The 24,646-nt window shown below is 41.8% G+C and overlaps 2 protein-coding genes and 1 long non-coding RNA gene across 7 annotated transcripts in view; 1 reads left to right on the top strand and 2 right to left on the bottom strand.

Moving 5' to 3' along the window:
* Window positions 1-8,169, bottom strand: part of TPD52L1 (TPD52 like 1) — an 84,596-nt gene extending 76,427 nt beyond the window's left edge. For all 3 annotated transcript variants that reach the window (XM_048844641.2, XM_048844642.2, XM_048844643.2), the window contains exon 1: window positions 8,009-8,169. In XM_048844641.2, the coding sequence (XP_048700598.1) occupies window positions 8,009-8,105 (97 nt within the window). In that variant the 5' untranslated portion in view covers window positions 8,106-8,169. The remainder of the gene's footprint in view (window positions 1-8,008) is intronic.
* Window positions 7,316-19,617, top strand: LOC125634210 (uncharacterized). The gene is made up of 3 exons (XR_007355831.2): window positions 7,316-7,396; window positions 10,840-10,961; window positions 19,479-19,617. It is a non-coding gene; the product is annotated as an uncharacterized LOC125634210 (long non-coding RNA).
* LOC125634206 (uncharacterized) overlaps window positions 11,072-24,646 on the bottom strand; it is a 47,953-nt gene continuing 34,378 nt past the window's right edge. For all 3 annotated transcript variants that reach the window (XM_048844636.2, XM_048844637.2, XM_075126715.1), the window contains 3 exons: window positions 17,606-17,764; window positions 14,864-15,031; window positions 11,072-12,479 (listed from right to left, as the gene is read on the bottom strand). In XM_048844636.2, the coding sequence (XP_048700593.2) occupies window positions 12,276-12,479; window positions 14,864-15,031; window positions 17,606-17,764 (531 nt within the window). In that variant the 3' untranslated portion in view covers window positions 11,072-12,275. The remainder of the gene's footprint in view (window positions 12,480-14,863; window positions 15,032-17,605; window positions 17,765-24,646) is intronic.

Below are 24,646 nucleotides of genomic sequence, written 5' to 3'. Positions count from 1 at the left end.
CTAAAGTTAATAATGCTACTCCTGGTCCTCAGAGATGTGAAAGAGAGTAGGCACTCCTTCACTAACGTTTGCCTTTTTTGTACAGTGAAAGAAATCTGAGGTTTTTCTTAACTAACTAAAGAACATACAATCTAGGTAAAATCTGTGTAAGCTCTTTGCTGCAAGGGCCATCTTTTTGTTTTATGTTTGTACAGTGCCTAGCACAGTGGGGTCCTGGTCCATGACTGGGGTTCCTTAATTCTGTCATATTACAAATAAAAAAGAATACATGATAGACATCGCTCCCTTTTACTGGAGCAAAACAAAAGTATACGAAAGTAACCTTCAAAAATTGATTTCTAGGAGCACTGTGTGTATATGCAAAGGTGACAAGCAGGGGTGCAGGCAAATCTGATCCTAAGAGCTTATCATGATGATGATGATGATCACACTTAAAACCATGCTCTCTCGTACCTTGCCTACGTGCTGAACTTGCTGGTATGGGAGTTTGGAAGCAGTGGGGCTCAATACTTACTTTTGATCAGTATAGAAGCTTGGTGTGTGTGTGGGGGGGAGGGTACTAATGTTCTTCTAACATACAAGAAAGACAAGGAGAAAATGAGAAAGATTTTGGATCTGAGACAGAGACTGTCACACCTTGGTCACATCTCCAGTGACATGTAACTGTATCTTGGATATAAAAATGTAATTGCAATAATAATACTTCATCACTATGTTCTGCTTTTCACCCATAGAACTCAAATGGCTTTATGAAGATGATTAAGTATCATTATCCTTATTTTATAGATAGGAAAATTAAGGCACATATAGACAAAATGACTTGCCTGCAGTCATATCTAAGGTCAGTAATTGATCTACTATTAAAACCCAGGCCTTTTGGCTCCCATTCCAGTGCCAGATACATTAAAAAGTTCTTTGAACAAAGAGCCCACTTTTAGAGAGGCACAGTGTAACAACAAAAGAAATATTTACTTTTAATTTAATCTGTTACATGTATATTGTACTGGGTTTTTTCACTATGACATTTAAATAAAGTCAAATAAAACTAGCTTACCCAGATCAAGTCCCTTTACTATATTACTGCATAGAGTATATCTGTTAAATCAGAAAGATCTAATTTTCCAGGCACTTTTTGAAATAGAAAATTGAATATGCTCTTTCTAAACCAAGATTCCTAGAATACTCTACCTTCAAGAATGCTGCTAAACAACAAGCATCCAAATTCCTAAATACTACCATCTACAACATAGCCACATATTTCTACTGCTTTGCATTCTAGTACCAAGCCTGCTCTGTTGTAATCAACCTTTAACCAGGAGGTGGCCTGAAACAAAATTCCTCAGAACACCAAGTGCTAACATTTCTATACTTTATTGATTTGGGAGGCACATTAATAGAAACCTTTCTTGATACCCTACTAAACTACATTGAGCACCCATATTTGCACTGCCTCCCCAGAAAGAGCTCTTATGAAAAGTATTTCCAATGTAAAGTAATAATAAAATAGCAGAGAACAATTACAGCCAGCATTTATGAGCACATTCTGTTTCTCTCCATCATCATCTTTGTTTATAAAATTGGCAAAGTTGCAAAGTCTTGTATAACTGGCAATCTATTTAAAATGGGGGAAGTCTGTTTATATCTGGTATCCAACCAGATTATATTCTCATTGCCCAGGATTAGCATTATCCCACTCAAATTTCTTCAGCCTCAGACAATTGGACTTACTTCTGTGACAAGTACCTTACCCATGCTGAAAAGCTGCACAGGTTCAAAAGCTTGCAAGAAAAGTACTGCATTTGGTTTATTGACGTTTATTTGCTTAAAATCCAAGGATAATCACTGGTATTTTGTTCTAGTTCTATTTTTTCTTCTGAGTTGTACAAAAAAGGTTAAAAGATAAAAGAACAGCTATCTCAGGCTCTAGGCCACCTTGATAAATATTTTAAATTCAATTCTTATAAATCACTGCCCCACCGATTTCACCTCACCCCATCTTCATGTGATGTTATTAACACAGCAGCCAAGACATCCAGTTTTAGGGGAAAATATGCTAATTCTCCCACCACCTGGAGGACCTTTTGCAGTTCCCCCTCTCCTGCTTTCTTCCCAGCCTAGGCAATGAGAAGCTGGAGAGAGCTCACAGTAGATCATGCATGCCCAAGGTTAACAGAGCTGACTTCTGAGCCCCATGAAGAGAAATCTCAGCATTCATTAAAACCAGACAAAAACCCCTGTACACCTAGCCTTCTTCCTTATGAAAGTAGCCTCAGGAATGTATGCCACTCACTCAGGTTAAAAGGAACAAGTAACTGGTGGCTGCCCTTCTGCATCAGGAGGCTGGGTGGGGAAGCTAGATACCCTACACTATCCTCTCTCTCTCACGCACTACACACACTTTATATAACACACATCTGTAAAGGTTGGGGTGTCTCTCAAAGATGGATTTCACCAGCCCTCTCATGCTCCTCAGGCAGGCCCTGTTCCTAATAGGGTGGTCATGGTCCACAAGGTAGATTACCTTTGGGGCAGCAAAAAACTTTTGCAGGCCACTTAAAAATGCTAAGGCCAACTCTGCTTGTTAAAGTTTCCAGCCCCCTTTAGGAAACAGGAACAGCAGCTGGCTTAGTCCCCTCATAGCCATAGCCAGGGTGTACCTACTAGTGTTGAAGCCACAACAGCTCTGCAAGAGGCACTCCCTTCAAAAGCCCACCATCACTGCTAGGAGTACAGCAGTGAGACAATGTAGTTAGTCCTCACACTTTTTTCCTGTCAGTCACTCCAGATGTGAGGTGGAGGAAGGAGGCGGCAAGCCAACCTGCCACTCCACTGACCAGGAATCCCATCCACCTCAGGAACTAAAGAGAACATTTTTAAATAGACATTCAAAACCACCACCAAATGGGACCCACTCTTCATTGCATACCCACCCCACAGGCGGGAGCTGAGAGATGGCTGCCTTGCCTACCAGAGGCTACAGGACACCTCCACCACTGCTGTAAGGAAGAGAGATGCCAGGTCAGGGGAGCCACCTAGAACCTCCATGAGATGTTAGGGTGGACAAGAAGCATGATGGGCCTAGAGAGGTAGGGTGGAAGGACCAATGCATTTGAGGGTGGGAAAAGAATACTGGATTGATGGGATGTGGGTGGGGAGAGAATGGAATTGATGTGTGTGTGTTGTGGGGAGAACACAGAGAACAACTGGGGTAGAGGAGTCTTCTGCCCAGGGGATGTCACACGTACCACCAGCTGAGTTGGCAAATATTAAAGGAAAACCCTCTTTAAAGTGTTGGTAGCACCTCACTGTAGTTAGTGCCATTTTTCCTTGCTCTTATCCAGCTTGTGTTATGAAGGAGCTTTCTTGTTTCCTGTCTAGTATCTAGTACCCCAAAATCTTTTGCATCAGTTGCCACGGTGGTTACATGGAAGTGCAACAGCAGCCTGTGCAAAAGATTCTGGGGCATATGCAATGCCAGAAGGCATCAAATTGCAGACAGCTGAACTAGAAACAAAGTCCCATTAGAGAAGAAATCAAAAGAGGACTGTAGAGGTAGAAGGCTATGCACAAGCCATGTTAGAAGGTAGGACAGAAGGCAAAGTAGGCTGCTCAGTTTAGGAAAGGGACAGAAGGGATTCATGGGACAATGTAATTTCAGGAGATTTAGGATGGGAAGGTGAACTGGGTCGGAACAAAACAATAAGATTGGTGTTGTATGATGGGAACTGTAGATGGCTAAGCAGGCCTGACCCTCCAGACACAAGTCTCTCTCCTCAGACGCCTCGATCTCTGAAAATATGCTTATTTCTGAAGCCAGACTATTTGGAAAATAGGTATTAAGCATTCTACGGTATTTTCAGCACTTAGCATTGCCATTACTGAATGGGAGGTTCCCAGCATCAGCCCTATGCTTATTCAGACTGCCAGTGATGAAAGATTAAAGCAGACAGAGGCTCAAAGATTGGGAGAACGGTTTGTATTTCATGATGTTTATTATTTGAATAAACCTGCATCCCTTTCTAATTTTATATGGGCTCTTATTAATTAATATTGCTTAAATTGAAAGTAAGGATCTAATTATGTATTTTAATAATAATTTCTCCCATCCCTCCCTCCCATTATCTTGTCTTGGCCCTGCAAATGCTTTTGTGCGCTTAAATGAGATTACTCATGTGCTTAAAGTTAAGTCAATGGTACTTCTCTAGTGCTTAAAGATAAACATGGGATTAGGGATTTAGTTTGTAAGGTCTTTGGGGCACAGATGGTCTCTTACTGATGTATGTGTTCATACAGTGCCTAACGAAATGGAGTCCTGAGGCCACCAGGAACTACCACAATGCAAATAATTAATAAAAGGGCTTTTTGAAGTTTCATGAAAATTCACAGAGCCCATCAAAAGTCTGATTTAATTCAGATAGTCTACAAATCATAGCACATGCTGATTTGCAGATAGACTGAAGATGGTGGCCAACTCCCTTTTCTCTGCTACATTTTATATTAATATACATGTGTGTGTCAGGGGGGCATGTATGCATTTCTTGACTTATTGCACATTTTACTGATTTATGTCACCCCACACTGTGGCAACATAAAACGGCACAAAGAACTAGATTGTGTAGAAAGACATTTTTGAAACAGGCAAAAAGTCATTTAATTTCCTGAAAGTTGTTAAATAATGGGGCATTTGTGAGTGCTTGCAAATTTTTAGCATTTACCTTCCTTTCAGTGGGAATGCAGTCCCCCCCAGCAGTGCATGTTGATCTGATTAATCAGATACTTTGAACTCAATGGATTTTTCAAAGTAAACAGCTATAGCAGGTAACAAAGTAGTAGCAATGTTCTGAAAAACTGCAGAAGATAATATGACAAAAAATATTCAGTTTTCAGTATTTAAGTGTCTTTAATTGAATCCCACTGTGCTAAAAGCATGGAGGTTCAGTACGCTCTGCTGCTGATTAGACTGAAGACTATAACTGCAGTAATAAGGGTTAAAAGTTAGGTCAGACAGAGGTCTCAGAATAAAAGATTTACAGATATAAAAGTCCCATGAAGATTTAGCATGGGATCTATTTGCATGTTAACATCACTGGAAGATTTTTTTTTTCCCCTCTACACCGTGAACACTGTCCTGAGGGAGAATGAGACACAAGATACAAATGAGAAAACAGTGGGAAAACGTAACCTAAAAAGAAATGGGTGAAACCTTGGGGCATCCCACACCTGTTTGTTTTCTGATTAACTGCAGTACCTTTTTCATAACCAGAATATAAAATGTATCTGTGCACTAAGACCCAGACAACCTCAGGGCTAAAAACGAATCATGAACAGAACAAAACTAAGCAACATGAAGTGGCTTAATTTAATCTCTGTACCCAACACACACTACTAAGGCATAGTAAAAGACCAGTTTGACAAGGACAGTCTCTTCTGGGGCAGCAATGGCAGCAGGGGGAATGCTATGAAGAGCTGCTAAGTGAAATATACTTTAGCAATACATATTATTGCACTGACTTTTTGAACTGACCCATTAACATAGTCTTATTAATTACAGAGAAAATATTTGTAAGTGACAAATTGGAACATGACAGTTTACACAAATCCTACAAAGCAGAAAAAGAATAAGCAATGTTGTCATATCAAACCTCTTCGAAGAACAGGATCACCTATCATGGCATTTGAAAAGATAAATTTAGGAAACAGGGATCCAAAATAAACCACATTACACTGCAGCCTCAATGTAGAGCATTAGAAAAGTCCAGGAGCTGAGCTATATAAATCCATTAATTTTGTCAATAACTTCTGTAATAGCAGCCTACAGAACATGCTTTTACTTGAGAATCCCTGCTCCTCAGCAGGCACTGAACGTCTAACGACAATGACATTTTACCTTTTTCTTTAAAAACTAAACAAAGGCCAAATTCCCCATTGTGTTACTCCAAGAAAATACATACAATCCAGTTCACAACCAACATTTTGCCTTCCTTTGGGGCACCTGTTTAACACAATTCTGGTAAGTATGAATGCGGCCTATATTTACTTCAGTAAATTTCACCCTCCCCATTTCTCTGTCCATCCCCTCTGTCCCGCCACATGCTGAGATTCCACAACTCCCATAAAAGCCAATGGGAGTTAGAAAGATTAGTGAAATGCATCCCTGTGAAGAAGGCCTTATGCTGACCCCAGGCACCTTTTAAATCCTGCATAAGCCTTCAAAATAAACTGGCTTTCTGCACAGTGGTGAATTTCATCCAGTGTAAATTATACTTTCTATAACTGGATGCTGAGATAATTAAAAAATAAATAATAAATAACCTTACTGGTAGTATTGTAACTAACATTAACTAAAACTCTGTAAAGAAAAACCTAACAAAAATATCTTGGGACATATTATGCAATCAGTTTTTAAACAGAACTCCCCACTGACCTCAATTGAGATCGGTTTAAAAACTGGTCGCATGATCCGGCCTATTGTGTGCAACTCTCACACGCATTGGCAGTGTCACAAGACCAGGATTATAATTCCTCTATGTGAAGAAATCTCAAAAAGAAGTGAACACTGAACCAGAAGGCTCTAGTTTAAACTGAGTATTCTTTTTATATATAATGTTTTAAATAAACATAGTGCTTTGCTTTTTAAAAAAGGTCTCTGTTAATATGTTGCTGTACTACATTTACTGTAGCTATGGGTGATGCATAGAAGAAGTGAGAGGAAAAGAAGAAATTAGAGTGGCAAGACTGTAAAATGGTGATCCCAGAAGAAACAGATCTGGAATCAGGACACATGAAGACGGGGAGGGAGATTTTTTTCAAGGAGCTATCAGGACACCCTCTACATTTTGGATCCTGTTACACAGCAATCCCTACAAAACCTTTGAGAGAGAATAAAATTCCCACCCCCCCGCTTTTAAACAAGGCAGACAAGCATGTCATTAGTGACACATTTCAGAGGAACAGCCGTGTTAGTCTGTATTTGCAAAAAGAAAAGGAGTACTTGTGGCACCTTAGAGACTAACCAATTTATTTGAGCATGAGCTTTCGTGAGCTACAGCTCACCTCAGGAAAGCTCATGCTCAAATAAATTGGTTAGTCTCTAAGGTGCCACAAGTACTCCTTTTCTTATTAGTGACACAAAAGCCCACAATTTACTTTGAGAACTGTTTAATCTCTAAGAGGTAAATAAAGTCTTTAGTTATTCAACAAAATGGGCTTCATTCACCATCCCCCAAACACAGAAAATGGGGGTGTGCTTTGTATTGTAACCAATAGGCTTTTATCTACCTTTAAAGTTCCAGTGAACAGATTAATAAAAGACAGACTGAAGTACAAACGATTTGTGAAATGGATTGGGGGAAGGAATAAAGGAAGCCACACAATGGTCTGGAAGCTGCAGAGCAAGGTAAATAGCATGTTCTGATATATTTAGTACAGTATAGGTTAATACAGACCCCAGCAAATTATAGCCAGAAAGAAAGAACAAACAAAAAACATTTCTTGTACAGAAAGGTCTTTAACACTGTGAAGAGAGGGAGCAGAGCCAGTGCTTTAGGAGAGTCTCATTTCCCTGGTTTCCTAACTCTCTCCAATTCGGTTTTAAACCAACCCAAATCTATTTCTTCATCTAACCTGTAGCATTGGGTTAAGGGGGGGGCACGACGAGGGCCCTCTCCCCCAAGAAAAGGGAGAAACAAACACACCAGAAATAACCTCTCCTAGCCCTCAGGTGCTCACCCAAAGTTGATTTACTTGCAGGAAGGGGGTTTGGTTGCAGGGGTGGGGACAGAGAGGCTGCATCATCTCTGTAGTTTAAGGAGCATCGCTTGCTCAAAAAGAGCCCCCAAGGCGGGGCTGCACGTCCCTGGGGCCAAGGGAATGAAATTTCCCCCCTCTGGAGCCTGGACCTGCTGCACCAGAAGGGAAAAGCGAAGAGAGCAAAATACAAAGCGACTCCCAAGAACAACCCCCAAAGCTCCAGCCTCCCGCGGACTCCGCCGCCCTCCCAGGGACTAACCTTGTGCCTGCTGCGCCTCCATTGTCCAGGGGACGGTAAGGCCGGGTCGAGGTTGAGAAGGAGCCGCTGCCTGGCACCCACCCGCACCGCCCGGCATCCAGAGGAAAAGGCGCAGCGCGGCTGCGGTAACCGCCGCAAGTGGCCCCTGGTTACCGCTTCCCCCGCCCTGGAGTCCGGAAGCCGCAGCCCCACGCCCCCTAGCGGCCAGACCCGGCCGGGGGCGGCGCGCTACACTCATGCTGCTCACCTGGCACCGGCCGATCGGCCTCTCCGCCGTCCGCTCCCCACAGGTGCTTGCACCGTGCGGGTGTCACTCCGGCCTTGAGTGGAAACAGCCGGGAAGCCACGGAATCCCCAGGCTTGGATTAAAAAACCACCACCACCAGCACAAGCTGAAAAGCGAGTTCCTGGACAGAAGTCTGCTATCGGGAAACCACCCCAATGTCCTCTTATAGAGCAACTCTGCTGACAAGGGACCTGTGCAGGGAGTAAGAGCTGGCCTTTCACCTGCTTTCTCAATCTGTTTTAAGACATGTAAAGGACATATCTTTGTTTAATGACACTGGATGTGTTAAAGAGATATTATCAATTTATAAATCACTCCGGTAGGATTTTTATGTATTTATTATTGTTACACGCAACACCTAAAATGGCTGTAACTGAAAGAGATTAGTAAATACGTTGCTGTTCTCCCTCCCCACCATTTGATTATAGGTAGTCAGTTTCTTCCAGTCTTTCATTCAGCAAAGGGAATAAATTTTCCTCTTTAAAAAAAAATCTGATTGTAAAACTGGCAGGGCAGGGGACTCAGGGGCAGATGTACCTGGAACTATTTAAAAAAATTAGGGGTCAAATATTCAAAAGTGCATAAGGTACTTAGGAATGTAAGTCCCCTTTTTAAAGGTGCCTGGGGTCCTTAGTCATTTTATGTGCTACAAGTAACAATAGTAAGAAAAAAAAGTTGCTTTTTTTTTTTTAAGTTGCCAGTGACTCTTTAAGACCAAATGATTCAAATTAAACAAATAAAATATGCCAATAGGCAGTCAGGCTGGAACACAGAAGTCAGTCAACAATGACAGATTTAGGCCCCAATCCTGAAAATAATTATGCACATGAGTTGTCCCATGTAATCTATACATAACGTTAAATCTTAATTTTTTGCAGGAGTCGGACTATCAAAAGCTCCTCATTTCTAGTACTGCTCACCAAGATAGAAGAATACATGTACAGTATAAAGTTCAAAAATAGGTATACAATAAATTAAGCAAAGAAAATTTAGACTGAATACTAGGAAAACATTTCCTAAAAGTGAAACGAAATAGCCTTTTCGAACAACAGAAGGAGGTCTATTTGAAAAATGTTAATAAAATGGAGTTACACATAATTTCCACTACATTGATCTTGAACACTGTTAGATGGCTGGTGTGTATAGGGTCAAACTGTGTTCAAAACAATTTTTGAAGAAAACCGTAAGGCTAGGAGTCAAGTACCATTCACAAGGATGGGAACTCTGTTAAGGTCCATCCAGATCAGCTCCCCTCTGCTTGTTCAAGATGGGTCTGATGGAAACCCACATTTGTGAACTATTTTAAACACTGTTTTCGAATGTAGTTTATTTCTCATAGAAAATGGTGAAAGTCCCATCACTTGTGTACTTTAAAACTAAGACAGAATAATGCATTCAAAGATAGAGTGTTGGTAAAATCCTCTAGTGGCAGGGGATGGCCTAGATTATCTTGGTCTTCAATTTCTATTCTACGTTTAGTAAACTATGTTTGGAAACACTATTCTCCCACCCAACCTTTCAATGGTTATGCATTGTGTATATCAAAAAAGTAACCCTTTTACATTGCATTTATTTCAGCTGTGCTAGATAGCCAGTAAAATAGCTCAGAGAGTCAAGAGAAAGTCATTCTTCTTCCTGTGCTTGTTGACAAGGCCACTCTCCTAATTTAGTTCCCTCCTTAGTGGAGCTATTGCAATGTCTATAAGACACTATCCAATCACCACAGCTATTTAACAAAACCACAGCTTCTTTACTCTATGATGTTATGCTGTACACTAGCCTCTGCTGAGTACCCAAATTTAGCATCTTAACTAAAAATGGAAAGTTTGTCAGGACACCACTCTATATGGTCTAGTGTAAAATGGCAGCTGTGGCCCGTTTAAGTGTGAGTGTATTAAAGAATGGAGATTGTTAGTACATAGTTTGAGGCAGACTGCACATTTGCTTCAATTTATGCTAATGCCAGAATATTTCTGAGTCCAGTATCCAGGGTAATCTTGTTTCTTTTTTCTTCATAATTAACGTGACACTGGGATATAATGAAATTAGGTGTTGCTTCTTTCTTATATATACATTTGTTGGATAGAGACTATTACTTATTGTGTGGACCTCACCTGAGCACGACGGGAGTTGAAGGCACTCAGAACTGCGCAAAAAAAAGAAAAGTAGATTTGGTGACACTGAAACACTTTGCAAATCTGTGTCAATTTTGCATATTGCTTTGATTTAAAAAAAAAAAAAACTTTTAAAAATTCTCCAAAAAATCAAAACAGTTCTGACATTTTCTAAACAAAATGTTAGAATTTTTTGACTTGAAACAACTTTTCATTTTGAAATTTCCTTCAGTTTTATTTTAACATGTTAAAATGTTTTAAAAATGGTCAAAATCTAAACAAACATCTGAACATATGCTTCCGGTCAAAGCGTTTTGTTTGACCTGAAATTAATTTTTTGACTTTTTGGTTTGCTAAAACATAACATGGAAAATTGAAACAAAAATATTGGGTTCTGGGTCAACCTGAAACAATTTTTTTGTGTTTTCTAGAATTGCCAGCAAACTGAAAAATCTGTTATCCAGCCAGCTCTAGCATTCAGTACATTGCTGCCTGGACTTGTTGGAGGCTAAAATGAGAGAGTAAAGATATCAGGGCAATAAGGTAACATGAGGTAAAGAACATATTGGACCCTTATTTGTGGCTCTAACAACAAGATGTAACATTTTTAAGAAAAAATAATGGAACTAAATGAAAATGATTATAGATAGTCTAAACTGAAGATTTATAAGTAAGAAAAATGATTGTTTATTGGAAAATATTTTAGAACACTGCAAAGTACAAACTTCATATTACAGCTCAACTTTGTTTTTTGAAGACAAAACTTGAAAGTGCCAGATCTGCCCAAGGCAGCCTTAATTCATATACATTTGAAAAAAAAAAGTTCCTTTTAATATTCATAGACTGCTGCTTTTGAATATGAATTATTGTAAAATATGAATAGCTTTTTTCTGGCAAGCCCGCCCCATTTGTGATTTATACATCTCTTTTGACTGCACAGAAGAGTTTACTACTTATGCAAGGGTGACAGTAGTATGCTGAATGTGAGAAAAAATGTGTGTTTCATATCTTTTCAAATAAGGAGACATTCTTCCATAAATAGATCTCTGCACAGAAATACTATTTAAGTCAATATGCAGTGCTGGTGTAGCTGTGTTAATCCTACGATATTAGGGAGAAAGTGGGTGAGGTAGTATCTCAGGACCTGAAGAGGAGTTTGGTGTAGTTTGAAAGCTTGTTTCTCTCACCAACAGAAGTTGGTCCAATAAAAGATATTACCTCACCGACCTTGTCTCTCTAATTTATGTGAACAGATATTTTGAAATTTTTAATTCAAAATACACTAATGCCAGGATATAGTGAAATTTGTGAAACAGAAGAGCAGCCCCTCTCTATATATAACTGTTTCACTGAATAGAGCACAATTAGTACATTTGCTTTTAAATTTAATGAGAATTATGCATCTAAATCCATTCAATCTGCTGAAAAATAGGTTATTTTATTCATATTTTTATGAAGCCCTATTACGGGTGAAATCTTTTTCACTCACATATCACTCATTTTTTCACACAAGAAATCTTATTAATTACTGTGTAAAGAGAAACTGAGTAACATTTTACTCACCAAAATTACAATTTTTGGCAATCACCAAAGCTAGATCCACATTTATTAGATTTCAAATACATTTGAGGAACCAAATCTATATTGTTTATTGGCTTCATGAAGACAATCTCATGTCTATATGGTATAGCGAAAAATAAACTGCTCCATTACAAGTATTTTGATAGCATTTAAAATCTCTGAAATCAATTTTGTTAAAAACAAAAGTGATCATAAAGCCAAACAGCCCACTGAAATTAAAGTCATGTTGTACTTAAAGGATTAATTTTCTATCTACTGCATAGCACCTCTAATTGTGTCACCCAACCTAATATTTCCCCATGCTATCCACTACATCTGTCACTGATTTGGTAAGTTTCCTCATCGAGCTTGCCATTTTGGAGATTTCCTGCAATTTTTCTGACTGAAGAGACTGACGTAACACATGCTTTGATTTCAGTGCTGACATATCCTGATCAAGCTGCAGCATCTTAGTAGATGTTTGCAAGAGTTCATTGTCCCTCCCAACAAGCTGTAACGGGGAAAATATTGTCAGTTGAAAAAGAAGGCCAGATGGAACAAAACCAAAAGCAAGCGAGTTAAGATTTTTAAAGTCTTATGAGTTATTGGATAGATATGTACTCATTTGATATTGTGTTTTAAAAACAGAGCAGAGTAATGAAAGGTTTCAGAGTAGCAGCAGTGTTAGTCTGTATCCGCAAAAAGATGAAGTGAGCTGTAGCTCACGGAAGCTTATGCTCAAATAAATTTGTTAGTCTCTAAAGGTGCCACAAGTCCTCCTTTTCTTTTTGCGAGTAATCAAAGACAGTGATTCAATTTTGTTAGAGATATTTAGTACATTTCACAGGCTATTTTTTGCCTTCTGATGATACATATATTAAAATTACACCATTTGGTTTAGTGAGAGCCTTAAGTGGTTCTCTGTTTGTCTGTCATTTGTGATCAACCTTAAATCCATTCTGCAGAGAGATTAAGGGCAAGATTCTACAGGATGCTGAGCACTCTTAAATCCCATTAACTTCCCACAGTTAATACTGAGGGATTGTGATGCATGGTTCACAACACAGCCCTAAGGATGACAATAAAATATCAGCACTGATTGTCAGTCCCCTGGGCTGAACGATCACATAGTAGGATGAAGCTGCAGCATAGGCATGAAGAGACTGCATGAGGAAAATGGCAGTCCACAATGAAAGTAGATGAGCCTTAACTCCTGTTAGGCCTGCCAAAAATTAGATCTATCACCAATAGGTGGGACAAGAGACTCCAAGGGTATGTCTACACAGCAAAGAAAAACCCAAGGCTGGCCTATGCAAGTCGACTCAGGCTCATGAGGCTTGGGCTGTGGGGCTGTTTCATTGCGGTCTAGGCCTCTGGGCTCGGGCTGGAGCCCAGGCGCTAAGACTCTGTAGAATGGGAATGTCCGAGAGCTCAGGCTCCAGCCCGAGCCAGAAATCTATACAGCAATGAAACACCCAAGCCAGCTGGCATGGTCCAGCTGTGATTTTTCTTTTTTTTTCTGTGTAGACACATCTTTAGTCACATGCTTTGGCTGGAAATGCCAAGGTCATGCTTTGATTACTTTTACTCCAATAGGAGACTGGGAAAATATTAAGTTATACTTTAGGGCACAGCACTTATAATTTACTCCCTTACATTCATATTCAAAATGAGAATAAAAAACTCAATGTAGTTTTCATTTTCACTTGTTCTAAGTTCTTTTGCTTTTTATTTTTGTATCTCAAGTATACGTGGTGTTTAGCACAGTTCTGAAAAATAAAGAAACACAGGTTCCTAGGAAATGTCTATGTTACAAGTTACAGCAGACAACAGTCATAGAATAGTTGATGTAACGGATGCAATTATAATACTAGAGGATAGATTTACGGTCTTCTGTGCTTAGTGGGGATTTCCCCCAGGGAAAGGGAAAGTAGGGCTTTCCACTTCATCCTAATTTGAAGTTTTAGTAAGAGGGAAAGTGTGAACCTGTGCCAGGGGCTTTCCAGAAAGCCCTATCAGTGGGGTCCTACCAAATTCACTCTCCATTTTGATCAATTTTGTGGGCATAGGATTTTAAAAACAGTACATTTCATTATTTCAGCTATTTAAATCTGAAATTTCAGTGTTGTAATTGTAAGGGTCCTGACCCAAAAACGAGTTGTGTGGGGGGTGTGTGTGTGTGTGGGGGGGGGGGTCACAAGGTTATTGTAGGTGGGGGTTGTAGTAGAGCTACCCTTATTTCTGCCGACGGCGCTGCCTTCAGAGCTGGACAGCTGGAAAGCGGTGGCTGCTGGCTGGAAGCCCAGCTCTGAAGGCAGAGCCGACACCAGCAGCAGTGCAGAAGTAAGGATGGCATGGTATGGTGTTGCCACCCTTCTACACTGCCTATGGAGCTGGGTCTTCAGTCAGCAGCCGCCACTCTCCGGCCGCCCAGCTCTGAAGGCAGCAGCTCAGAAGTAAGGGTGGCATGGTATGGTATTGCCACCCTTACTTCTGTGCTGCTGCTGGCAGGGTGCTGCCTTCAGAGCTGGATGCCTGGCCAACAGCCACTGTTCTCAACCACCCAGCTCTGAAGGCAGCGCAGAAGTAGGGGTGGCAATAGTGCAATCCCCCAAAAATAATCTTATGACCTCCCTGTAACTCCCTTTTGGGTCAGGACCCCCAATTTGAGAAACTCTGGTCAGCCCTGTGAAATATGCACACAAAAGACCAGATTTCACGGTCCTTGATGTATTTTTCATGGCTGTGAATTTGGTAGGGCCTTACCTATCAGGGACAGTGGGAATGCACTAAATCGTTTAATCAGTCTACCACTCACTTCAATGAAAGTTAGATTGGGCCCTATGTTTATTTTAAGGTTCGATTTCATCATATAGATTAGACAAAGCAGTTTACCTGGTTTTGTAAACTAGATACAAGATCTACCAACAAAGCTTTATCTCTTTGTAGTTCAATATTATCCTGTTCCTCTTTGTCCAGCATACCCTTCATTTCAGCTATTTGACTACATATTGTTGCAACATTTAAATCAAGAGATGTGCTTCCTTGTTCCAAAATATGAATCTGTGAGAACAAGCCAGGGTCAAGATCATAAAAGACAAAAATATATACGTATGCTAACTATGTACATGCACAAGCCCACGCAAGCTGGAATATTTTTCAATTTCAAATACAAGTGACTCCTTACAGAAATGCTTCCTGTCATGTAAGCTTTTGGAACATTTGGGATTACCTCTCCCATATTTTGTTTATCTAAAACAAACAAACAAAAAAATCAATTTCCAATTTAAGTAAAGGGTGATACTGATTTCTGAGCTTGGGATCACTCTCTGGGATCAAGCATCTGCAATCAAAGTTTGGTCTTCCTCACTTCAGAGGCCTAAAGACATAGTTTTTCTCATTATGCACCTACCCACATGCCGCCAGCATCAACAAATGTTACTTTCAGACTGTGACCAACTTTTAGGAGCACTGTGAATGGTGAACTTTAAATTAAACAGAATGTTAAACTAACTGCAGCTTACAACCTCTTTACCAAATAAACCTATCACCTCCATGACAAGTCTGTGTTCTGCTGGCCTGGGGTGTGAGAATCCAGAACTACGTTCCCATTCCAGCTTGGTTTTATATATGACAATTACTTTGCAGTAGTGGGTTTATTTGCCAACTAATTACCAAACTCAGGGCCAGTTATCAGAGCTCTATTTTTGTCCTCAGACAGACTTGCTGCATGGTATCCAATTGGGACAATTAGGGTCTGCCTACATAGCTGCTGGGAGCAAATCTTGCAGTCTGAGTCTACAGATTTGTGCTAGTGGGGTCACATTAGCGTGCTAAAAATAGCAATGGAGACAGATGTTCCAGCTCAGGCTTCAGAGCCTGTGCTCCAGCATAGGGCGGGAGGTGGGCTTCAGGGTCTGAGCTCGAGCTTAAATGTCAAAGCAATGTCTATGCAGCTATTTTTAGCATGCTCACTCAAGCCCCTCTAGCATGCGACTGTCAACCCAGGCTGCAAGACTTGCTCCCAGAGCTGTGTGGACATATCCTTAGGATCCCCAGAGAGCTGCTATACCACTTCTTTATTTTGTGTTTGTTCAGTACCTAGCACAATGGGGACTTGGTCCATGACTACTATGATAATACTACTACTATATCAAAAGGACTAAAGACTTGTTAAGTGATATTCAGAGCTTCCTTAGAAGTGGTATTTGCTGTTACCTTTATTATAACAGGGAGCAGTTCTCATAATGCCATTAGCTGCAACAATAATAAATCAACACTGATTTTCTTCAAGAGCTATAACTAAGGCTACGTGTCTGTCACGGAAGTCATGGATTCCATGACTTTCCATGACCTCTGTGACTTCTGCAGCAGCCGGTGCTGGTCCAGGGGCTGCCCGAGCTGGGCAGCTCCTGGGCCAGCAGCAGCAGTTTGGGTGTGTGGGAGGGGGCTGGGGCAGGGGGTTGTGGTATGAGGCGGTGCATACCTTGGGCGGGCTCCCCGGCTCCCACCAGCATGTCCTTGCAGCTCCTAGCCGTAAGGGCCAGGGGGCTCCGTGTGCTGCCCATGCCTGCAGGCACCACCCCCGCAGCTTCCATTGACTGTGGTTCCTAGCCAATGGGAGTTGCGGAGCCGGCACTGGTGGTGGGAGCAGCGTACAGAGCCCTCCAGCTGCCCCTCCCCCTAGGAGCTGCAGGGACATGCCAGTTAGAGCTGAACAGGGAGCCTGCCAGTCCCGCCAACCCTCCCTCCCCAGCACCAGTGAGGGTCCCGGGCCGCCTCCCCAGAACACCCACAGCCCCCTAGCCCAACGTTTAGTTAGGGGTATATAGTAAAAGTCATGGACAGTCATGGGCTGTGAATTTTTGTTTACTGCCCATGACCCATTCACGACTTTTACTAAAAATACCCGTGACTAAAATGTAGCCTTAGCTATAATCAGAGCTAGAAAGAAGATTCAATCCAGGGACTTGGTTATTTTGTATTAATGACTTATTATGCAATCATATAAAAACACCAAGATCTGAGGGCAACAACAAAAAAAAGGGTGCTATTACTTGAAGGCAAACCCCCGAACTGGCTGACAGCATCCCTAGAGATGTCATATTCTGTCTTTGCATATTCTGTCTTTCTGAAAAGTGGGAAAGTGCTGCGATGGTAGCTACATATAGCAGGAGTCACAGGAAAACAGGGATAAAACACAGTGACTGGCAAACACAGAATGGCAAAGTCAGCCATGAAGAGATGACTCCAACTTCAGATCATGAGAAAGAGTCTGGAGTCATGGCTTCTGGAGGCCCGTGACCTCTGAATAATAAATAAAACGGCTCCAAACAGAAAGAACCAGTACACTTTTGATTCATGGTGCTGGGTCAGCAGTACCATAAATGGAAAAAATAAATCTTACCACTAGACCTTCCTTCAATTAGTAAGGCAGAGCACTATGGATCTGTTCCATTTCCCATTGAAATAAATGAAGAGACTCCTGTTGACTTCAATGGGAGCTGGATCAGGTCCTGCAAGCAAAGTGGAGTATACCTCTTCTTAACAAACGAATCTAGAAGAAAAGAATATGATTCCCTATCTTTGGATGAACAGTGAAGATGCATTTAGAAAGCCAGTGTAGTCAGAGACAACCTTTTCCATAAGGTCTTGCAAGCTTTTCTTTTCCTGCTGCAAGAGCTCTTGGTGCATCTTGATCTCATGTTTCAGATGCTCTTCTTGGTCTTTTACTGTGAGAAGCTGAGTAAAGCTGGAAGACTGAAATGTATAACTCTCTTCCCTGAGGGCTCTCTCCTGAAATACATCATAAAAGCACAACTGGATCAAAATATATTAAAATGAAGTAAGGTTGTTGTGATGCTTCCTAGAAGCCCCCAGGATTATGAAGAAATTCGCTACCACCTGTTCTTAGCATGAGGAAGCCTTGCCTGTGCCTGCCATGCGTCAATTCCCTGATTCCACTGGCCACAGGTAATGCAAGCACTCCCCTCTTAGCCTATGCAGGCTCTGCTATAACCTCTGCAAGTTAGTGACAGGCACTCTCCAAAACCTGAGCTATCTGAGCATCTCCCTGGACTGTCCAGCCCCTACTCCAATAGACACTCACAGAATTCAGAGATTTGCTGTTCCCAAAAGGAACAGTACCCCCATCTTACCAGTTAGACCTTAGGTCACTTCTCCTCTTAACACACAGCACTTAGCTATGTTTATAGTGAAAACAAATATCAAGTATTTAAAGAACAGAGATTTGAGAAGTCACAAGTAAAAGTATTGGAAACAAATGATTACCTGTAAAAAAAAAATCGTAACACACATTCTACAGCCTAGGATTAATTAACAAGATATCTTCCTGTCTAATGAAGTTTAGCTCACCCAAAGTCTTTGCAGTGTTTTCCAGCCAGGTTGGCTATAACCCTCCTTTCATAAGCCAGAAGACACTGACAGTTCATCTCCTTGGTGTGCCTCAGTAGTCCCCAGTTATTCCCCAAAAGTCTTTACTCAAACAGGATACCCCTTTGTGGTTTCATTTTTTTCATGCAGATTCTCTCTCATGATTTCACAGTCTCTTCATTAGCTTTAGGCTCAATACAAATAGGCTTCCATTGCGAAGTGGACAATATACAGAAAGATAACTGTCTATTACTCCTTGCCTGATGGAACTTGTCCAAGGCATGTCACCTCCTGGTGGCCTGGCTTACCTTAAGAACATAATTTTCAGTATAGATACATAACTTTAATATTACACTTCAAAATCTTTTTTTCTAAAATATATGTAAGACTAACTAGCAAAAATCTCAAAAAACAACAGCAATTTTTTAACCAGAAGCAGGAAGCCTGCCAAACAGTCAGTGGAGCCACTGGACGATGAAGGTGCTAAAGGACCACTCAAGGAAGACAAGGATGTTGAGTGAAGAAGCTAAATGAATTCTTTGCATTGGTCTTTACACACCTGAACCATTTTTTTAAGGTTACAAATCTGAGGAATTGTCTCAAGTTTGAGGTGTCAACAAAGATGGTTTTGGAACAAATTGATAAATTAAACAGTAATAAGTCACAAGGACTAGATGGTATTCACCCAAGAGTTCTGAAGGAACTACTAACTGTGGTATGTAACCCATCACTTAAATCAGCCTCTACCAGATGACTACAGGGTAGCTAAGGTAATGCTGATTTTTAAGAAAGGCTCCAAAGGTGATCCTGGCAATTACAGGTTGAGGGAAGAGGTTACTATACCCTTGAGGAACCTCTTAGTGGTTGGGTGTGACAGCATGGAGTACCCTTCTACAGGTTGGTGAAAAGCTGTTATAGCCTCTAGGTGGACCCTAAGAGAGCTTAGAGATAGACCCGACTTTTTTAGGGTCAAAGAATAATGTGGAAGAGTCGCAGATGTTGGGGACATTTATTGGGACATGCACCAAATCTGTAACCTGGAGCATTTCTGCAGGTAAGTTACGTCATGTCGAGGACTTTCTGCTGTGTAATAGAACCTCTTGTACCTCTCGAACAGGAGCTTTCTAGGTGTTGGAACCAAGCAGTAGCCAAGCCTTGAGGCAGAAAATCCCCAAGTTGGAATTCCAGGTACATCCTCTATTCTAACAGAGATGCAGAATGGCCGGGAGAGAGATCAGCGGGCACATCGCGAGCTGTGACAGGTAAGGATACCACTAAGTCTGTCTCGACCAAATGGATAATCAAAATGACATGAGCTCCATCCCTTTTTATTTTCAGCAGGACATTCAGCAATAGGAGTAATGGGGGGAAGGCATAGAGAAGGACCCTGTCCCAGGGGAGGAGGAGATCATCACCCAGGGAATGTTGTCCCATCCCTGCTCTGGAGCAGTAGCATGGACATTTCTTGTTCAGGGAATAAGTCTGTGGACAGAGTCCCCCATTGTCTGAATAGGTTGTGAAGTACTGTCGGGTGTATCTGCCGCTTGTGGTCATGTGGGAATTTGTGACTGAGACTGCCTACTGTCGAGTTTTGTGCGTGCAGGAGGTAAGCCACAGAAAGTGTAACGTTGTAGGAGATGCACCAATTCTATAGCCTCATTGCTTCTGTACATAGGGAGGGTGACTTGGCTCCCCCCTTGCTGATTGATGTAGTATATGCAGGCTATGTTGTCTGTTAGGATCTTTGTGCATGATCTGGTGATCAGTTGGAGGAAATGGGTGCAGGCATTCCTGACCTCTCTAGCTCAAGATTCATGTGAAAGGCTCTCTCTGTGGACGACCCTTTACCTTGCATCGTGAGGCTGTTTACATGCACGTTCCACCCTATGAATGATGTGTCGGTGGTGAGGAGCAAAAATGGCGATGCTTGTGAGAAGGGGATCCCTTTGCAAATGTTGGCTGGGTCTTTCTACAAGTCTAGGGAGTCTTTGCCATTCTCTTTGCCAGCTCCTGGAAAAGACAAAAGTCGTCTGTCAGAGATAGTGGGGAAGGCATGACAGCTTCAGCTGGAGAAGAGGATATGGTCCTCGGTGTCACTTCCTCCTCGGTACCGGCTTCCTGTTTGTCTACGTCTTAAGGCAGTTCTGAAGTCCTGGATGCTGTGGCCAACGGGGTGTGCCTCAAGGGTTCTCAGGTGAGGCTCGAAGCCTGAGAGGCATGCTGGTGGTGCGCTGCCCAAGGTTCCCAATATGGCCATTGGAGTAGTGGTGGCATAGAGCCCAGTGGTGGTGCCCATGGGTAACCAAGATAGTGGCAGTGGGGCCATCTGCGGGTATATCCTTGGGCTCTTCTGGTAGTGACAACCATATGGAGCTCCAGAGGAGTAATGCAACACTACCTCCTCTGATTCACTGTCTGAACACCTGCTAGAGAGTGGAGGAGCATGGCATGGCAGCGAGGATACTTCCTGCACTCAGCAGAGGCTCGGTGCAGAGGTCTCGGCACTGAGGGGCAGAGACTCTAGTGCATCTGGCATGCAGAGGTCCCTGGAATGGGGTACCAATACGTCCCAGTGTTGGTGGTGGTGCCTGGGAGGAAGGAGAAGGGAAGGGAGAATCTTGTCTGCACTGGTCGCTTCTGTACCGAGCAAGCCATCGCTGGTGGTGCTGATGTGGAGTCGTACACTGAGAGCGTCTTTTTAGAGGAGTGCTTATCCTGTCCTTCAGTGCTGATGACTCGGTGCCCATGCCCATCAGGTCCGTGGGCCTGTCAATGGTTCCAGTTGTGGGTTTCCCTGAGCCATGGGTGCTGAACTGAGATGGTCTTGGTGCTGGCAGTGCCGATGATACTGAGCAAGATGGTGATCACTTATGGCTATCTTGGGGCTCACTGTGGGGCCTTCCCACTCTCTTCTTAGAGGATTTATGAGAGGGGTCCATAGCCTGTTTCCTTGACCCAGAGCCCTTAGCTATAGAAGGCTTTGGGGAAGACTCACATCTACCAGGCAACTGGAGTCAGAGAGCTGCCTCCATGATGATCTCATGGCAGATCTCTCTATCTTTGAGGGATCTTGGCGGGAGTTGTTGGCAAAGACCACACTTTTATTGTATGTTGCCTTCCCTGAGGCAGCAAATGCACTGAGTGCTTGTCTGCAACTGGGATCGCCACTTTACAAGTAAGGCATTTTTTGAAGCCTGGTGGACTGGGCATAGCCCATTGCGGGAAAGGGTTCCTGATGGGGAGAAAAAGTGGAAAAGAAATTAAAGGTTTAGGGTGGCGGGGTTGTTTTTTTCCTAAGGGTAAAATAAGGAGAAGGAGAAGAATACTATGACTACAACTAGAACTAGGAGACTAACCATAGGTATGTAAAATTAAACAATGGACTTAACGGACTGCTAATGCCTCCGTCTCTAGCTAGGGCAGTTGAGAAGGAACTGAGGGAGGTTTGCCTGCATGAACTAGATAGCTTTGTGGCGCAGCACAAGGAGAGACTGCACGTGTGTGGGCCTAATAGACACAGCTACCAAAGTTCTCCAGTCAGCAGTGCAGGAACACAAACACACCTACAGTAGAGCACTCATAGGGACACGACTTGAGAAGAACTGATTTTGTTTCTATAGAAGGTAAAAATAAACTACACAACTGGATTTGGAGAAAAAACAAAAACTCTTAGGAGTCCTTTTTAAGGGAGTCAGTCAAGGAAGTTTAGCCAAGATTTATCTTACATATCTGGAAATTCTTACTAACTTGCTGCAAATATTCTCAGATGCTAAAATATTTTTCTTTTAAAAACCAACACACTGGCAATGAAAATGTAAAAAACTAATCATTTATCTAGTACCTTCACATCTGATTAAGCAGCTGCCATCCCCTCAGTTACTAAGGAGTCCTAGCTGCCACTACCTAAACTGTCATTTTAACAATACCCACCCAAATCTGTCATCTGATTTTGTGGCCAGGTCAAGGGGATTATTCCTAATGGCTGATCTCAGATATGGTGATTTCTGAGGCAGCCTGAGTTCTAGTAGCATGAGCTTTGATATTTGAAGAGACGAGTGTTATCAGCCATGTGATAAAATATTGAAATATACTGCGTAATCAATTTAAATATTCTCTGGGAAGAAATGGCTCATTCTTTAGAAGCACAATTTTTGGTTTTGGAAAGAAAATGGAGAGATAAATAGATTCATTTAAGTGAAAATCTGAAACAACTTTGGGAATAAACTTAGAATGAGGTCTCAACAACGGCTTATCTCTGTTGAAATTTGTGTAAGGAGTGTTGTACGCCTGGCTTGACATGAATAATTAAACATAGGAGAGGCCTCATTTCTTGGAAGACAAGATTAGGGAGGTAAATAGATCAGCAGGCTGAAAACAGAATGTTTTTGCTAACTAGGATAAGTAAATGGGTCAATGCACTAGAGACAGAATGTCTGAGCTAGCTAACATAAGAGGAGAAACACCGAGGGAACCATTTACTAAGAATAAGATAAAAATGGACAAGATGTGTCAGGAAAGCATAAGGATGAGGTAAAGAGTAAAGTCATACATGGATAGCATGTGGACTAAGCATGCTGTATGAGAATTGGTTCTTGCAAAGTAACCAAGCCAATCCCAAAACATGTGATGCAATGTACAGTAAATTTAATGAGATGTGCAAATGTATATAAAGGAGGAGGGTTTCTGTGTACCTTTGGATCTGTAAAGTACCCTGCAACCACCTCCTATGTTTGAGTCTGATCAACTCAGTGTAGCTTTTCTGTATTGCAAATAAAGATGCATGAGTGATGAAGTCCAGAGTCGAATTGAGTTCTTGAGAAGCTGAGTGAAAGAGGTCTCTGAGGGAATTCCAACAAGGAGGAGAGCTTAGTGTTCGCTGACCCTTGTGACTGACATAATGGTGACCAAATGGTCAGTCACAAGAATAAAGTCTAGACACCATCCAGAAAGAATGAGACCTGAAAGGGAAACATTAAGATCCCACATAGATTGGGCTCCTCCTAATTGATTCATAAGTGTGAAGCAATCCTTTTAAAAATCAGGTTACAGTAGGGTGGGAAAATATGGCTGGATGTGAGAGTTGCATGCCAAAAATCTCTGCAAGGTGGACTTAAATGGAACTGACAGAGTCCAAAGATGCAGGATGTAATCAAGGATCTTAGGAAAAGGAGCCTTCAAAGATCAAGGTTGTCTTGACATGATTAAACTGAAAACCTTTTCCACTCTGAGGACTAAGTTTTTCTCATGGAGGGCTTCCTGCTTTGCAGCTGGATTTTCCTTGTATCTGTAGTGAAGTCTCTCTGAGTAGCACTTAACAAGCCTACATCCAGGGTTTGGGATTAGGAATTTGACCTGCAATATTATGCATGGAATGACATAGCGAGTGGGGTCCTGCAGGGATGAGTACTGGGTCCGGTTCTGTTCAATATCTTCATCAATGATTTAGATAATGGCATTGAGAGTACACTTATAAAGTTTGTGGACGATACCAAGCTGGGAGGGGTGGCAAATGCTTTGGAGGATAGGAATAAAATTCAAAATGATCTGGACAAACTGGAAAAATAGTCTGAAGTAAATAGGATGAAATTCAATAAGGACAAATGCAAAGTACTCCACTTAGGAAGGAACAATCAGTTACACACCCACAAAATGGGAAATGACTGCGTAGGAAGGAGTACTGTGGAAAGGGATCTGGGGGTCATAGTGGACCACAAGCTAAATATGATTCAATAGTGTAACGCTGTTGCAAAAAAAAAGCAAACATAATTCTGGGGTGTATTAGCAGGAGTGTTGTAAGCAAGACACTTAGTAATTCTTCCTCTCTACTCCGCACTGATTAGCCCTCAACTGGAGTATTGTGTCCAGTTCTGGGCACCACATTTCAGGAAGGATGTGGACAAATTGGAGAAAGTCCAGAGAAGAGTGACAAAAATTATTAAAGGTCTAGAAAACAACCTATGTTGGAAGATTGAAAAAATTGGGTTTGTTTAGTCTGGAAAAGAGAAGACGGGGGCAGGGGGAGATGATAACAGTTTTCAAGTATGTAAAAGGTTGTTACAAGGAGGAGGGAGAAAAAAAATTGTTTTTCTTAACATCTGAGGATAGGACAAGAGTGATGTAGTGGTGGGAGTCTGCTATAGACCACCGGACCAGGGGGATGAGGTAGATGAGGCTTTCTTCCGGCAGCTCATGAAAGCTACTAGATCGCATGCCCTGATTCTCATGGGTGACTTTAATTTTCCTGATATCTGCTGGGAGAGCAATACAGCGGTGCAGAGACAATCC

The sequence above is a fragment of the Caretta caretta genome, chromosome 3, assembly GCF_965140235.1.
Source record: "Caretta caretta isolate rCarCar2 chromosome 3, rCarCar1.hap1, whole genome shotgun sequence".
Lineage (NCBI taxonomy): Eukaryota > Metazoa > Chordata > Testudines > Cheloniidae > Caretta > Caretta caretta.
The sequence above is the reverse complement of the archived record's forward strand: the minus strand, read 5'-3'. Positions and strand labels throughout refer to the sequence as shown.